At 51.5% G+C, this 15,910-nt stretch overlaps 3 protein-coding genes across 8 annotated transcripts in view; 2 read left to right on the forward strand and 1 right to left on the reverse strand.

The window, feature by feature from the left end:
• GLYR1 (glyoxylate reductase 1 homolog) overlaps positions 1–7,853 on the forward strand; it is a 32,064-nt gene extending 24,211 nt beyond the window's left edge. For 2 of the 5 annotated variants that reach the window (XM_036226137.1, XM_016161159.2), the window contains exons 12-16: positions 506–607; positions 1,240–1,402; positions 1,695–1,874; positions 2,215–2,339; positions 5,714–7,853. In XM_036226137.1, the coding sequence (XP_036082030.1) occupies positions 506–607; positions 1,240–1,402; positions 1,695–1,874; positions 2,215–2,339; positions 5,714–5,788 (645 nt within the window). In that variant the 3' untranslated portion in view covers positions 5,789–7,853. Of the gene's footprint in view, positions 1–505; positions 608–1,239; positions 1,403–1,694; positions 1,875–2,214; positions 2,340–2,491; positions 3,100–5,713 lie in introns of those variants that run through there. The other 3 variants (XM_036226138.1, XM_036226140.1, XM_036226139.1) reach the window with 2 other exon arrangements.
• A 489-nt stretch (positions 7,854–8,342) lies between these two features.
• Positions 8,343–14,636, forward strand: ROGDI (rogdi atypical leucine zipper). The gene is made up of 11 exons (XM_016161169.2): positions 8,343–8,490; positions 8,576–8,647; positions 9,445–9,527; positions 9,800–9,854; positions 10,559–10,639; positions 11,485–11,580; positions 12,828–12,926; positions 13,262–13,375; positions 13,477–13,526; positions 13,628–13,754; positions 14,065–14,636. Exons 1-11 carry the CDS (start codon positions 8,446–8,448, stop codon positions 14,104–14,106), a joined length of 864 nt encoding a protein of 287 aa, XP_016016655.2. The 5' UTR covers positions 8,343–8,445; the 3' UTR covers positions 14,107–14,636.
• A 374-nt stretch (positions 14,637–15,010) lies between these two features.
• SMIM22 (small integral membrane protein 22) lies at positions 15,011–15,865 on the reverse strand. 2 transcript variants are annotated; one of them, XM_016161172.2, is made up of 4 exons: positions 15,792–15,856; positions 15,429–15,575; positions 15,252–15,340; positions 15,011–15,124 (listed from the first exon to the last, which is right to left on the reverse strand). In XM_016161172.2, the coding sequence occupies exons 2-4, from the start codon at positions 15,547–15,549 to the stop codon at positions 15,083–15,085; spliced, it is 252 nt and encodes an 83-aa protein (XP_016016658.1). In that variant the 5' UTR covers positions 15,550–15,575; positions 15,792–15,856; the 3' UTR covers positions 15,011–15,082. The 2 variants fall into 2 exon arrangements, with proteins under 2 accessions (XP_016016658.1, XP_036082035.1); XM_036226142.1 differs by having other exon boundaries at positions 15,014–15,124; positions 15,252–15,575; positions 15,792–15,865.
• Between the last annotated feature and the right edge of the window lie 45 nt (positions 15,866–15,910).

Raw genomic sequence — 15,910 nt, forward strand, 5'->3', positions numbered from 1 at the left:
ACTTTTTCTTTCCCTTATTTACTTGCTCTTTCTTTTTTAGTCTTAGTCAGGAAATGAGCCTTTAAAAAAACAAAAGGATTGAGATAATCATGCTAAGCAAAATAAGCCAGACAGAAAAAGTTGAAAATCACATGATATTACTTATATGTAGGATATAAACCTAAAAGCAACAAAGGAACAGGACAAACAAACAGAGACTCATGAACATGGACTATAGACTAGTGGTTACCAGAGGGTGAGAAGGGATGCGGTAGACAGGGTCAAGGGGGTCAAATATGTGGTGACGAAAAGAAATCTAACTATGGGAGGTGAACACACAGTGTAAATATATATACATGCCTTACTGTTAAAGTACATAGATGAAACTAATTGGATTTCATTAACCAATGTCACCATAAAAAATAAATAAAATAAAAAAGCAAAAGGATTTTGATTTTAGGTCTAAGGGGCTCCTGGGTGTCTTGTCGGGGGCCTGGGCTATTGCTTCTCCCTTGTGTCCCCACAGCTGGTGCTGGGCCCCAGTGGTGTTCTGCAAGGGATTCGCCCTGGGAAGTGCTACGTGGACATGTCAACAGTGGATGCTGACACGGTCACCGAGCTGGCCCAGGTAGTGGCCTTGTTTGGGCTGGCCCTCCAGCATCCTTTTGGTTGGAGCCCAAAACCCAGGCTGACCACGCCCAGGTGTTACTGTAGAGCCAAAGCCAGAGAGGAGAGGCACTACCCGGCTGAGATGGGCATCAGGTCCTGTAGCTGCCAGCCTCACAATGAGAAGCAGTCCAGGCTGCCAGCACAACCTTTCTGGTTTAAACATTATCTACATCTGATACTAGCAGAGTATTCCTCCTCCATGAGCTGCTGGGCCCAAGTAAGAGAGTGATGACTTCTGGCTGTGTGTGTTTTGAGGGTGGCCGAAGTCCAGGAAGGGTGGTGTCCGTGGGAAGGGTGGTCGGCCAAGCAGTTGGCACAGCCATGTGTGGTTATAATCTTTGGTCTTTGTAAGAAATGCAGAGTAAATGGGAGTTTATGAGGAGGGCCCAGCCTCTCTCTGTTTACTGCGTGGTATTCAGGCATCTGTTGGAGGACAATCTGCTGACCCTCCCATGGTGTTAGTCCAACCTTGGTACAGATGTCAGCTTTCGGGCCTCGGTGTGGAGTACCACACCTACTGGCACTCCTTGCTCGCTAGCCAAGATCCCTGGGAGAGGCAAAGCCTCCAGAAGCTCTGACTTTCCTTTCCAGGTGATTGTGTCCCGGGGGGGCCGCTTTCTAGAAGCCCCGGTCTCAGGGAATCAGCAGCTGTCTAATGACGGGATGTTGGTGATCTTAGCAGCTGGAGACAGGGGCTTGTATGAGGACTGCAGCAGCTGCTTCCAGGCAATGGGGAAGACCTCCTTCTTTCTAGGTAACATATCTGCCCATCTGTTGGGCCACATCCCCCACTAGACTGCACTGATGACAGCGTCAATCCCGCACGGCCTCTCTACCTGGGGCCCCCATGGGAAAGTTGCCTTTGATTTGCACAATCAGTGCCTGGAAGGAGGAAGAGCCAGAAGGGTCAGAGCCAGTTCTGTCGGGGGCAGGTGAATGGGGACTTCCCTGGGTGTAGAGGTGGGTCCAAGCAGGGTTGACGGTGGGCAGAAAATCCCTGCCTGTAGGATTCTTGCAAAGTGACCATGATTCTTCGCCCTGGGCAGGTGAGGTTGGCAATGCAGCCAAGATGATGCTGATCGTGAACATGGTCCAGGGGAGCTTTATGGCCACCATTGCTGAGGGGCTGACCCTGGCCCAAGTGACAGGTCAGTCCCAGCAGACACTCTTGGACATCCTTAATCAAGGACAGTTGGCCAGCATCTTCCTGGACCAGAAGTGCCAAAGTAAGTTGCTTTGGGCCTCTCTTGCTTTTTTTTTTTTTTAATTTTATTATTATTTTTTTTTTTAGTTTTGATTGGAACTGAGTCAGACAGCTCTCACAAAAGTCTCTTCTTCAGGGGCTTATTGAGTATGAAAGGTGCACCCTTTCTAGTCAGTCCATGCCCCAGGTGAAAGGGAGTCCAGACATAGACTACGGATGGGATTTGGGGCTCTGAGCTGGGAACTTGTCTTTTGGGTGTCTAAGGGGAGAGAAATGCTAGGTGTTGGATTCTGATGGTACTGCAGGTGGTTTCTTATTGAGGGGCCTTTTAATTCTTCTACTAAGTGGCTTTCCCTCTTCAGATATCCTGCAAGGAAATTTTAAGCCTGATTTCTACCTGAAATACATTCAGAAGGATCTTCGCTTAGCCATTGCACTGGGCGATGCCGTCAACCATCCAACTCCTATGGCAGCTGCAGCCAATGAGGTAACTAACTACAAAAGGAAGTGGCACAAGTCCCAGCAGCCTTCACTTTGTTTTTTTATTATTCCACCCTTCTACTTATTTTTGCTTTTCTTTGCTCCCTATATAACTTCTCAATCTTAGCTGGTTGATTTTACACCTGCCTTTTCTAACAGGAGCATTCAGAGCCAGACACTACCTTCGGAGTCATGCTTACTTCCCTTGTGATTCCTTCCGTGACCTAGGTATTATATAAAAGTTTATCACATTTAGGGTTTTTCTAGATGTTTAATGGTTATTGATTTCTAAAGTATCTCTTTTTGTGGTCAAAGAATATGATTTTTAATTCTTTAAGTTATTTGGACTTGTTTTGTGGCCCAGCAGATGGTCTGTCTCGTTGAGTGTGCCATGTGCACTTCACAAGACTGTTCTGCAGTTGTTAGGTGCTGTGTTCTCCAGATACCAGTTAGGTCAAGATGGTTGGTAGTGTTTTTCAGATCATCTCTGTTGACCTTTCTCTCATTCTTTTAGTTGCTGAGAGAGAAATGTTAAAGTCTCCACCTGTGATTGTGGGATTGCCTGTTTCTCTTTAATTCTGTCCATTTTTCTTAATAATGCCTTTGAAATTTTTGTTATTAGGCTCTTAGCCATTTATGCTCATGTTTTCCTGATACATTTACCCTTCCATTATGAAATGGACCTCTTGATTTTTGTCTTGAAGTCTGTTGTCTGATTTAGTATAGCTGCTATAGCCTTCTCATGCTTACTGTTATCGTGGACTGTCTTTTTCTATCCATTTACTTTCAACTTGTGTCTTTATATTTAAATTGTATCTTTTGTAGACAGTCTGTAATTGGGGCTTTCCTTTTTCTCCAGTCTGACAGTATCTGCCGATTGGAGTATTTAGTCATTAACATTGTTTTGCATGATGTATTAAGCACTACCACATGTACTTTTTGAAGAGTTTTAGTTCAGCTTTCTTGTCTCAACCTGATAGAAATGTAATCTTAAAAAAAAACTGAGCAATATTTGTCTTTACCAGTAGGTACAGTAAAAATATTTTATGAAACACATAGATTCATATATTTTAGAAGCTGCACCTTCAAGTGCTGTAAGCCGATACACGTTTTCATTCAAGTTAAATACAGGTCTCCAATAGCTTATCCCAGCAAAGAAGTTAAAAAAAAAAAAAACTACTGCTTGTTTCTGGCCTGCTTTTTCGTAGTTTATAATCTCTTCCTAAATTCTGTCTTTCCCTTTCTTATCTGAATAGCTCAGTGCACTTATTTCACTCTTTCAGGTTTCTCCTGTTTGTTTTTCTCGTGGGTTCTTTTTAAACAGTAGAAGTCCTCATGTATGTTATCATTTTTTGTTGTTGACAAGGTTGTCTTTATGTGTAGCTTGTGTTGGCAACACTTCTCTATGAGGTGATTTCCGACTTGCCTCCACCCTGATTCATTAGTTTGGAAACAGACGTTTTGGTTGATTTCTCTGGAGCATGGCACTTTCTGGCCATTTGGATGGTATGACTCTAAGGCTGCCTCTACTGTTTAGATTTTAAAGTTTACTAGTCTATTAACATTTATTTAGTCTGTCTTAGGCTTATCTCAAGAAACAAGAGCAAGCCCAAATAACTTAACGTTACATCTTAAAAAAAATAGAAAAAGAACAAATGAAGCCCACAGTCAGCAGAAGGAAGGAAATAATCAAAAAAGAGCAAAATTAAATGAAATTGAGAACAAAAAGACAATAGAAAAATTAATGCAACAAAAGAGCTGGTTGAGAAGATTAATAAAATTAACATTTATTATATCTGGAAGTCTGTTGATGTGTGGTTGGATTCAGAGGTACCATTTTATCATTTGATTGCTGTTTGTCCCCTCTGGCTTTTGTTTGTTAGTTCCTCCTTTCTTGCTTTCTCTTGTGTTATTTGAATATTTTTTAGGATTCCATTTTATCTATTGGCTTTTTAATGATGCATTATTTTTCTTCTATCGTTGCTCCTTAATGACCTACTTAGAGTTAATATTGTACCTTTTCACCTAAAACATAGATTCATTTCTATATCCAGCATCCTTTAATGCAGGGTTTCTCAACCTGGGCACTATTGACATTTTGTTATGAGATCTGTCCTGTGCATTGCAGGATGTTTAGCAGCATTGCCTAGATGCCCGCAGCAGCCCCTCAGTTGATAGAAAATATCTCCAGACATTATCATATATCTCTTGTGGGACAAAACCACCCCAGGTAGAGAACCCCTGCTTTAGGGTACAGATGTCCTCTGTGTTACAGCAGCCTTTTTTTTTAAACCACTAGACATTTTTGGAATATTTTGCTTTAAGTAATCATATGTATTTTAAAGAAATCAAGAAGGAAAATAATTTTATATTTTTCTAACTTACCATTTCCAGTGCTCTTCATTCCTTCCTGAAGAACTGAATTTCTCTCTGGTGTTATTTCCTTTCAGCTGAGAGAACTTGCTTTAGCTTTCCCTGTAATACAAGTCTGCTGCTGGCAACAATTGATTTTATCTGAAAATGTCTTTAGCATTCATTGAGTTGACAACTACATCTGAGATGTAATGGACATTGAATTATGGTGGCTCCAACTGGACTATGTTTAAAAAAAAAAAATTGCTTCTGGCCATGTGGGAGGAACTTTGTGTCCAGCTAAATTTCTATGTCATGATTGGATGTCATACTATCCTTGTTGAACAATAGCTTTTTCATTTTTTTTCACACTTTTTTTATATTCACCTAATATCTCTGGGGTGTCAGTTAATTGCCAACTACCATACTAGGCTCTGGGGACATGTTGAGGTACAGTCCATTCCCTTCCTGTGGAGGGAGGCACAATATAAGCACATAGTATTTAAACATATAAGAATTTAAGATGGTCAGAAATGTGAATAAAATAGGACAGAGCAAAGAGAGGTGGTCAGGGTGAAGTGGTGCAGCCACTGCTTTAGATGATGATGGTCAGGGAAGGAGCCAGCCACACTGAGAGAAGGGCATACTATGCCAGGAAAAGGACAAGGACAGTGGCCCAGAGAATAACATGGGAAGTCCTTAGAGAGTCTTCAGCAGAAAAGGGCATGATTATAATTGCTAACAACACTGAGCCCTGCCCCTATGCTGGCCCTCTGAACACTTTACATCCCTTACTCCATTTAATCCTCACTATGACCCTGTCACCTTCCTCATAATATCAAGAAGCACTGGCTGGGGCCCTTTGTCCAAGGTCAGACAGGTCAGCGAAGGAGCCAGGAGTCACACCCAGACAGCCTGGACTCCAGAACTCACCTGCCTAACCACATCTAGAACTACCTCCAGGAAGCAGATCCATGTCTATAAGTCAATTGTGTGACCAGAGACTGAGCCCATCTCATTTTTTTCCAGGTGTACAAAAGAGCCAAGGCACTGGACCAGTCTGACAACGATATGTCTGCTGTGTACCGGGCCTACATACACTAAGCCCCTGTCCCCCTAATCTTCCCTGACCCCCGTCTTCCTCACACGGAGTTGGGGTCCTGGGACTTCACTCTGGACCAGTCCACCTGTCTCCATCTCCTTTTATACAGACTTTGAGACTTGGCATCAGCACAGCACACAGCATCACTCCTCCCCTCGAGGTCCTGGGAAGGGGAGGGGTATCAGCAGGATTGGCCTGTGGGCAAGCTCTTGAGCTGGGCAGTGGCCCTCGGACCAGGTGGCTGTGTGTTCACACACAAACACACACACAAACACACACCACTGGCTCTTGCCCCAGGATAGAAGCCGCCCAGAAACTGCTGCCTGGCTTTTTTTTTTTTTCCTTTTTCCAAGCTTGTCTTATCTCAGACCCTACCAATCGAGGAACTAGAATCAGCAGTGAGAACTGGAAGCCTTCCTACTGCTTCCCTCAGAGCGAAGAGGCTTTGGTCTTGTCCACATCCCCCACTGGTTCCACCGCAGAGAGAGGCTCTGGGCCAAGGTGAACCAGCACAGACTAAATGGAGGGTCCTGCGGGCCCTCCAACCTCAGGTGACCAGCTGATGAGGATTGTCATGTTTAAGCTACCAGTGTGCAACCAACTCTCCAGAAATGCCTTTGTGAACTAAAAAGAGATTGGCAAAGTCAAGCGAAGACAGGGCTCTGGCTTTCACAGGAGAGCAGCAAATAGCCAGCCTGTAGGTGAGCCTCACAGAAGCCTGCTTTCCTTGCTGCTCTTCAGCACCCATCCCAGAAGTCACCATCACCATGGAGCCCTGGGCTGGGATCCGACTTCCTTACTTTGGTGTAGGGGGAGCTCACTCTTCATCAGGCTGTTTTAGTATTTAGATTTGCATTCCAGCCCTTGGGAAGGGGGTTTTGAGGGCCATCAGTGAGGAGTGAAGAGGGAGAGTGATGGGCTCCTTCTGGTTTCCGTTATGCCACATACTCTTCACCTGGTTCTGAAGAGCCACCCTGACCCAGGACTCCTCACAGCGGTCCCTCCTCCAACCTGCCCTGCACGTCTTCCGCATGTTCACCTCTCTATTCCCCTCCCTTTTCCATTTTCCTCCATGGAGACAGTATTTCTTGTCTATCTGTCCCTTTGGCCCAGACCCAGCCTGACCAACGATGACCATTTCTTAGGCTCAGCTCTTGAAACAGGAATGAGTGTCTTCACTTCAGACAGCAGCATGGTCTTCGGTGCTTCCAGGGCCCCGGGGTCTGTAGGGAAGGAAGAGGAGAACTGGGCCTGACTGAACCTGAACTGGCCCTCAGAGGTGGATCCAAGACATCCTCCAGGCCCTAGCATTTCTCCTTGGATAGGGGACCAGAGGAGATTAGAATGTGGCATAAGAGCAAGGAGAAGTCACCTAAGGGATGTCAATGTTGTCTCCCTCTGCAAGGGTTGGATTTTCCAGTCACACCTTGCAGAAGGTCAGCATTTACAGTGACTAATTACATATATATAATGAGGTGGCCACACTGGTGTGGGTCCCTCCCCCTCATAGCCTTGGCCCTTTTCCACTGATCAGAACCCAGGGTTTCTAGGGGATCTCAGAAGACAAGGAGGGAGGGCAGGGAAGATGCCTGTGGGTTTTGAGCACAGTTGATTTCACTGGGATTTTGAATTCTTTTCTGTCTGAACACAAAGCCTGTTATAGTCCTAGCTGGACACTGGGGGGTGGGAGTCGGGGAAGATGCTGTAATGAAACTGGTTAGTCAATGTTGTCTTAATATTGTTGACAGTTCTGTAAAGTTCCTTTTTATGAATATTTCTGTTTAAGCTATTTCACCTTTGTTTTGAAATCCTTCCCTTTTAAGGAGAAAATGTGACACTTGTGAAAAAGCTTGTAAGAAAGCCCCCTGCCACCCCTTTTTTTCCTTTAAATGACAAATCTAGGTAATTAAGGTTGTGAATTTTTATTTTTGCTTTGTTTTTAATGAACATTTGTCTTTCAGAATAGGATCGTGTGATAATGTTTAAATGGCAAACACAAAACATGATTTTTTGTGCAATTAACAAAAAGCTACTGCAAGCAAAATAAAACGTTTCTTGGTAACACAACTGTGACCGATTACGTTGGCAGTGACCTGCGCCTGGACACCGACCGCCGAGTGGTGGAGGGAGGAGGAGGAGGGTGGAAGATAAATCAGCGGGGCGGCGGCCTCATGGAGTCCGCCGGGGGCTTCCTCCTGGACCAACGGAACCAGCGAGCCAATAGCGAGGCCGAGCGAGAGCAGGCTTCCCCGTCGGCCAATCGCCGGGCGCGACGAGAGCAAGCCATCCCACAGGCCAATCTATGGATGCAAGTGGGGCAGGGCACCCTATCGGAGCCTCGGAGGGGCGGGACGAGGGCCGCATCTCTCCAGAAGGAGAACACCCTTAGACGCGGCGCCGGAGGCTGGTGCCGGCGGGGTCCCGGGAGAGAGAGCGCGGGTGGTTCGCTCACCCGCCAGCTTCGTTCTATTTCGCAGCGTTTTGAGCCAGGGGCGGGGCGAGCATCGCTCAGCCAATCGGAGGCAGGGGAGGTGGTTCGGGGGCGGGGTTGGCTTGAGCTCAGCCAGTCGGAGGCGGAGGTGGCCCCGAGCGTCGCGGATCGACCGAGCGGCCGACGGACGGCTAGCGGGAGACGGTCGCTGGGCGGCGAGCGGCGGCTATGGCGACTGCGATGGCAGCGACAGCGGTGGAGCGGGCAGTGCTGGTGAGGCGCGCGGGCGCGCGGGCGGGCGGCCGGAGCGTGGAGGGGGCGGCCGGCCTGGGCGGCTGACAGCGGCCTGTCCCCGCAGGAGGAGGAATTCCGCTGGCTGTTGCACGACGAGGTGCACGCCGTGCTGAGACAGCTGCAGGACATCCTCAAGGTAACGCCTCGCAGGGTAGCCGTGTGCCTTTGCGCGCGCCCACCTTCCCCAGCCTCTCCTGCCACGGCTCCGTACGCCCGGCCGGCTGCGCCTGCCTCCCTAGCGCCTGTTGTGTACGCAACGCGCGGTATTCAGACGGCGTCCTGCCCTCAGTGGACTTGGAGTCTAGATGGAGGCGCCAGCAGACAGTTTCCCCGATTCCAGAAGCATCTGTGCGAACGCCATGGGTCTGGGTTGAGACCCCTTATCAGGCGGGATAGGCTTCCTTTGAATCAGGGATATTTAATCTGAGATCTGAAGGACCCCAGTGCTGAGACATTAGCCAAGTACTCAATATCTCTGAGCCTCCCTTTAATCATTTGCAAAAAGGAGATGATAGTACCGGCCTCAGAGGTCTGTCGTGATGATAAACCAGTCGACTCACAAATGTGCAGGGATAGCCTGGTATGGCCAGAATTGCGGGTTGCCATGATTACTGGGGTTCCCTGATTCTGCTCCCCACACCTGGGCACCTTAACTAAGCCAGGAGGGTATCTCTCCTATATTCCCACATTGGGCACAGTTGGCTAGGTGCCCAGGGAATGTGGAAAAAGCAGGTATAGGCTCAGGTAGGACCTGAAACTCGGGCTGTGGGGGAGGGGCCAGAGCAGCGGGAAGGTGCCCTGGAGGCTTGGGTAGGGTGTTCCAGTGAGGCCAGCCCACCTTGTTCCTCCTCTAGCTGACCTGGGAGTGAGGCCTCCAGAAGGAGCCCTGGGCTGGATTAGGTAAACTTTACCCCGCTTCCTTCTGCACCCTAGGAGGCCTCCCTCCGTTTCACTCTGCCAGGCTCAGGCACTGAGGGGCTTGCCAAGCAGGAGAACTTCATCCTGGGCAGCTGTAGGTGAGCCGGAGCTCTGTGGAAACCGGGGGGGGGGGGGGGGGGGGGGGGGGGGGGGGTGATGGGCTCCCTAGGAGGGGGGATGCCTGGGATACCCTCTAGAAGAGGTGGCATGACCAAGGCCCTGCCCTGAAAACTGATTTCGGCTCCAGTGTGAGTGGGTGTGTGGTGGGACAGGTTGGATCATCCTGTGAGAGCCAGGGGCAGCCCACTGGGAGGGCTGGGTGGTAGGAGGGGGCAGCTGCAGACGCTGCTCTGACCCCTACGTGTTGTAGCACAGACCAGGTGAAGGGCGTGCTGACTCTGCAAGGGGACGCGCTGAGCCAGGCGGTGAGTCCCTGGCCCCTCTCCCCTTCCCATGTTGTTTGAGAAGCCAGCGGGGAAGAGTGTAGAAGCCTCCTGCATACCTCAGTTCTGCCACCAGCTTGTTGTGTGACTCTGGGCAGGATCCTTGACCTCTCTGGGCCTTAGTTTCCTCATTTGTAAAATGACAATAACCCCCAACCTTCTCATGGGATTAATGTGTGCCTTCAGTGAGAGGTGCAGGAAGGGGATACTTTGCACATAGCCCAGCCCAGAGTCTGGACCCAGTGAAGCATGGGCCTTGGCAGGATTAGGCTGGCCCCAGATCAAAGTGGAATCAGCCAACATTTGAGCTCCATCTGCACCCGACCCTGTGCCAGGCGCCAAGGCATGGGGGAAGGTCCCTCTCCTTCACTGGTGGGTGTTTAGTCTATTGCCCTGTGCAAATGTTCCCTGTCTGCCTACAGTCACACACCTTCTCCCAACTGAGGCCACCTTCCCCTTTCTCGGCCTCTTTTCCCTTTCATTTCTTTGCGGTTCCTCTTAGGCCTGAGCTCCTATTTCCTGACCCTCCTTGGTCACCCTCCAAATAGCAAAGGTTTTGGGAATTTCCCCCTCCTCCAGGAGTGGCTAGGGCCTGAGCCACCACACACACCCTGCCTTAAGGACTCAGAGTGGTCAAAAGCAGGAGAATGTCCCTCTGCCTAGCTTATTCTACTCTTGCCCATCAGGATGTGAACCTGAAGATGCCCCGGAACAACCAACTGCTGCACTTTGCCTTCCGGGAGGACAAGCAGTGGAAGCTGCAGCAGGTAAACCAGGCCCTTCCCTGGCCAGAGCTCAGGCCACAAGGGCAGGCAGGGACAGGCCTACACGGCACTAAGGCCTCTAGGGGCTGGCCGATGTGGGGATTCATTGCGACCACAGCAAGCCTGGGAAGGTGTTTCCTAGCAGCGAAGCTGGGGTGGGCGGGGCCTGTGGCTCCAGGGCCTAGCCTCTTGAGAGGTGGAGAACCTATCTGTAGGTCCCCAGGCCCCAGCAAGAGCCACAGGGATACCCTTGAACAAGTCACTCCCTGTCCAGAGTCTTCACAGGCTTCCTATATCTCTTAGGAACCAAGTCCATGCTCCCTACCAACTCCTACACGACTGGGCCCCAGTCTCTAAACCCCCTTCCTGAACTGGCCACCAGCAGTCTCTGCCTCCAGGCCTTTGCTCATGCTTGTCCCTCTGCCTGGAGTCCTCTCCCCCAGCTTTTCTCATCGCATGGGTGTCATCTCAGGAGCCACCTCTGACTTCCTAATCAGAAGTTTCCTTACCCCACTCCGTCACCCTACTTACTTTTTGTATAAGTCACACAGTCTGTTATCTTATGCCTTTACTCTGTTACCATCTGTTCTCCTTTAGAAGATGAGCTACATGAGGCCAGGGTCTGAGCCTGCCTCAGTCTGTGCCATGTACCTGGCACCTATCCAGGGCACAAAGCCAACAGCTGTAAGGGAGGAGTCAGGCAAGCAGCACCCACCCGCCCCTCCACGGATGACAGCCCCTCAGAGTCAGGGCCCATGAGCTGATGCCCGGAGACTGGCTGCTCAAAAGCTAGTACCTCTCCCTGCTGGGGCCTAGCCCACTGACCACTCAGTGGACACTGTTTTCAGATCCAGGATGCCAGAAACCACGTGAGCCAAGCCATTTACCTCCTCAACAACCGGGACGAGAGCTACCAGTTTAGGACAGGAGCAGAGGTCCTTAAGGTGAGCTGCCTGCAGGGACAGGGGAGCCAGGTTCACCACCCCTGGTCCTGACCAGGCCCCTGGAGAGCTCTGCCCCCACATCCTCCAGTGTAGCTGACGGTTGACCCTTAACCTCTTAGTGTGCACATATCCATCAGCCACAGTCAAATGGCTCACATAGCCCAAGCTCCAGAATCAGACCTGGATTCTGACCCTGGGGCCTCCACTACAAGCTCTGCAACCTCAAGTCACTTACTTAGGCACTCTGTGCCTCAGTATCCTCCCCTGCAAAAGGGAGCTAAGAGGTAATGACTACCAATTGTGATAATGTAGGTAAAGCGGCCCCAAGTAAGTGCTCTGTAAGTAGTAGCGCTAGTAGTAGTACTAGCAATAGAAAAACCTTTGTAATTAACAGAGTCAATTCACAAGGTATGGAGGAACGAGCTGAGCCTGAATGCCCTGGACTCATGCTTTAGCTCTGCCCCTGACTTGCTGTATGTTCTCTGGTGGCTTATCTACCCTCTCGACCTCTGGTTCCTCATATGAAATTTGGAACTAGGTGGACTAAGGTCCCTCCCAGAACTGTGACTGCCCTGGGAGTATAAGGTGCAGCCCCCATGCCTCCACCCAACAATTTTGCCTTTCCTGGGAGCCAGGTGACCTTGGCACCCACAGCAACAGGCGGAAGCTGTGGAAGCTGGGTCTCTGAGGCATCCAAGCCAGGGCTTTGCTCCATGGCAAAGGGAAGGGATGAGTTCAGATGGTTCCACTGTGACCTTACCCCTTCAGAGCCTCAGTTTCCTCACCTGCGAAAATGGGGCTGGTACCTAACTTAAGGCCTCAACTCAGTTGTCCTGTTGCCTCTTCCAGGAAGCCCTCCCTTTTCCTTTGCACCCTAGTTGGACTAGGGCTCTTTCTAAACTCATCCATTGCTTGTATTCCATTCGCCAAGCCCTTGTGCCCCTGGGACTAACTCCTAGGATCTTCTATTCCCCAATGGACCAATACCCAGGATCCCATGCAATAGAACCACAATACAGTCCTCCTACCCCCCTACCCCAGCTGGAGCTCAATTACCAATTATGAAGGGCATCTTTAACAAGCCCCCAGCTTTGGGGGTTCAGACCCTGAGAACAAGACCACCCGGGCAGAGGCTGGGAAGCCATTATAACTTTGTCACTGTGTGATGCTGGGGTTGGGGGTGGGGGGAAGGATCAGGACTGGCCCCGCTGCCCTCACAGCAGCTGTGACCAGCCCTCTACCCCCAGCTGATGGACGCCGTGATGCTGCAGCTGACCAGAGCTCGCAACCGGCTCACCACCCCAGCCACCCTCACTCTGCCTGAGATCGCCGCCAGTGGCCTCACGGTCAGTGCCTCAGGCCAAGAAAGGGTCCCCTGGGAAGGACGCAGGGGTACCCAGGGGTCCTGGAAGCCCCAAATTGTCATCAGTCTGAGTTCTGTCTATGTCTATGCACAGTTTTCTGGGATAGAGTCCTTGGCTTCATTCTGTGTCCCCCAAATATATCACCCCTGGTCTGAGTCAGTGGTTCCCAAGCCCGGTGGAGCAGGAAGTTACCTGAGGCACCTGGGGAGTCTGGAAGCCCCAGTCCATAGGATGGGGGCTGGGATCCCCCGAGGTGGTTCTTGGGGGCTTGTGTCTGCCCAGCGCTCATTCTGCCTGCCTCCCTGCCTGCCCCACAGCGGATGTTTGCCCCTGCCCTGCCCTCTGACCTGCTGGTCAATGTGTATATCAACCTCAACAAGCTCTGCCTCACCGTGTACCAGCTGCACGCCCTGCAGCCCAATTCCACCAAGGTAAACAGGACCCTCCCCACCTCTGTCCCCCATCCCCGTCCCCATGGGCCTATGCCCTGCAGCTCCGAGGGCCTGACTGGGTCTGGTGCTCTTCTGCCTAGAACTTCCGCCCAGCTGGAGGCTCCGTGCTCCACAGCCCGGGGGCCATGTTGTAAGTATGCTTCTGGGAGGGCTGCCCTGGAGCACCCTCTGCACCCCAGCACACTGCACCTCAGAGGCTGGGGTCTCAGGAACCCTCCCCTCTCCCCTCAGTGAGTGGGGTTCCCAGCGTCTGGAGGTGAGCCACGTGCACAAGGTGGAGTCTGTGATCCCATGGCTCAATGACGCCCTCGTCTTCTTCACCGTCTCCCTGCAGCTCTGCCAGCAGCTCAAGGATAAGGTAGGGGAATGGGGGGCGGGGCCAGGCCACATGCTCAGGCAGATTGTGCCAGCCAGGCAATAGGCTGTGAAGCTCATTCATTGTGGGGGGATTCCAATGACTCTTATCACAACTCCAAAGCATCCCCAAATCTTAAGGTCTGTTGTACCCTCCACACAGACCAGGCAGATGGGCTGTGGTGGTCCTCAGCAACAGTGTCCTCTCCCTGACACTTTGCCCTTGGATGACCTTGAAATCTTACCTGGGTCACAGGGTGCTGCCGGGGCCAGGCACCACCATTCACCATGTCCCCCACTTCCTCCCTCCCCAGATCTCTGTGTTCTCCAGCTATTGGAGCTACAGGCCTTTCTGAGCAGAGCACCCAAGAATCTGTCCCCTGAGAAGTGGCACCTGCCCAGAGGCTCCCTGTCCCCTTGAAGTGTGGGCCAGAGCCAAAGCCGCCACTACCGGCGATTTATGTCCCTCTCTGCCTCATTCTGCCCATCACATTTGCACAGAAGGGAGTGAACACTGGAACTTCTGGGAGGAAGGGACGCTGGCTGGTTTTTTGTTTTGAATGGGGGCGGGTCGGGAAGGTGGAGCTGACAGTGCAGTTGGCCACATTCCAAGCCCTGACCTTTGGACTCAAGATGGGGCCTGGCCCAGGGCTCGTCTTCCTCCCCGCTTGACTACCTGCCTGAGCTGACCCCAAGATGGCAGCTGCCCCCAGGATGGTGAAGGGGTGTGAAGCTGCCCACTGGAAGCGCCCCTAAGCTGTGAATTGAGAGAAAAGGAGGAAATGGGCAGTCTGAAGCCACCCACCGTGAGCTGGAGTGCTCTTGACTGTTTGCTCGCAACCTTGCTAGGGCCTCCAAGAAATAAAGATCATCGACTTGCCTAGAACCCCTCTGTGTTTCTGTCTGTCTGTCTGTCCGTATTTCTGAGTGGGGACCAGGCTGGGGGCCCTGCTGGTCAGGAGCTGGGTGGAGTATCCAGCAATGGAGCCTCTGGCCTCCTCACACCACCTTGAAAGGGTCCTCCCAGCTGCCAAGGGGTTGAGTGAGATGGTGACAAAGGCTCTGCCTGGGGGTTCAGGCCCAGAATTTGAGCCCAGCTCCCCTCCCATGGGTAGTTGCCGGGTGACTTCCAGCAAGTTATTTAAGGTCTCCTGGTGACAGTCATGCCACTGAAGGCCTTGAGGGACCAGGTGGGCTTCTAGATGGAGCACCCACACTGCCCACCCTTGATGGGAGGATGGAACACACTTCAGACTCAGGTTTTGGGCAAACAGACTTTGTTACTGTTGCCCGGCAGGACACACGGGCAGAGGTGCTTGGGGACTCGCCGCATTAAGGTTCCAGGGCCAAGTTATCCACTCCCATGGATCTTCCCTGCAAGAGAGGTACAGAGGGGCCCAGTGGGCTTCGCTCCTGTTCCTTGCCGACCTCCCTCCAGAAGAGGTCCAGCACCCTCCACCCCAGTGCCGTTCTTGGCCTGTCAGAAGATAGTGGGACTCACCTTCTTGACATTCACTTGGGATCTGGAGGAGCGATGACGGCAGCAGCAACAGTGGATACAGACAAACAGCAGCAGGAGCAACACAGTGCCTGGGGACAGGACAGGTGTCCAGACATGGCCCTCCGCCTGGGACCTGGCATGGGAGGCTGACGGGCCAAAGGCAGAGAGCACACTCACCCACGAAGGTGAGGAAGACGACGAAGGCAGCGGTGTCCCAGGTGGACTGGAACGGCTGGCTGCTCTTCAGTTTCCCCAACACTTCCTCTACTATAGGCTGCAGCTCCTCCGGGTTGTCCATCTCAGCTGGAGGGTCCCAGGTGCCACCTGCTCAGCACACCAGAGGGAGCCCCTAAGAACACTGGGCTCTGGGGCCGGGCCTCGTACAGGCCTCCCACAGTCCAGCCCCTGCCCCTTTCACACCACCACTTCTGGGCCTCTCTTCCACTCCTCTCCTTGCTTAGCCCCTCTGGTCCTGGTCCTGATACTGGCCTGGACAGCCCCCTGCCACCTCCCCCAACAGCCACGCCCCCAGACCCTGACCTTCCTCAGAGCTCCCTCAGCCAGGCAGGTCCTAACTCCTGGAGCACACAAACTACTTCCTACTTCCGGATCCATTCCACCTGAGGCCTTGGCAACCAGCCCCACCCTCCCCAGGGGCT

This window comes from Rousettus aegyptiacus, unplaced genomic scaffold (assembly GCF_014176215.1).
Source record: "Rousettus aegyptiacus isolate mRouAeg1 unplaced genomic scaffold, mRouAeg1.p scaffold_m13_p_8, whole genome shotgun sequence".
Classification (NCBI taxonomy): Eukaryota; Metazoa; Chordata; class Mammalia; order Chiroptera; family Pteropodidae; genus Rousettus; species Rousettus aegyptiacus.

Bases quoted from the DNA above. Each gene is read 5' to 3' on its own strand.
- ROGDI (XM_016161169.2), top strand. From the start codon at position 8,446: ATGGCGACTGCGATGGCAGCGACAGCGGTGGAGCGGGCAGTGCTG. The intron at 9,528-9,799 runs GTGAGCCGGAGC...TACGTGTTGTAG, and splicing joins TTCATCCTGGGCAGCTGTAG to CACAGACCAGGTGAAGGGCG. The intron at 11,581-12,827 runs GTGAGCTGCCTG...CTCTACCCCCAG, and splicing joins CAGGAGCAGAGGTCCTTAAG to CTGATGGACGCCGTGATGCT.
- SMIM22 (XM_036226142.1), bottom strand. From the start codon at position 15,549: ATGGACAACCCGGAGGAGCTGCAGCCTATAGTAGAGGAAGTGTTGGGG. The intron at 15,125-15,251 runs GTGAGTCCCACT...CCTCTCTTGCAG, and splicing joins CCCAAGTGAATGTCAAGAAG to GGAAGATCCATGGGAGTGGA.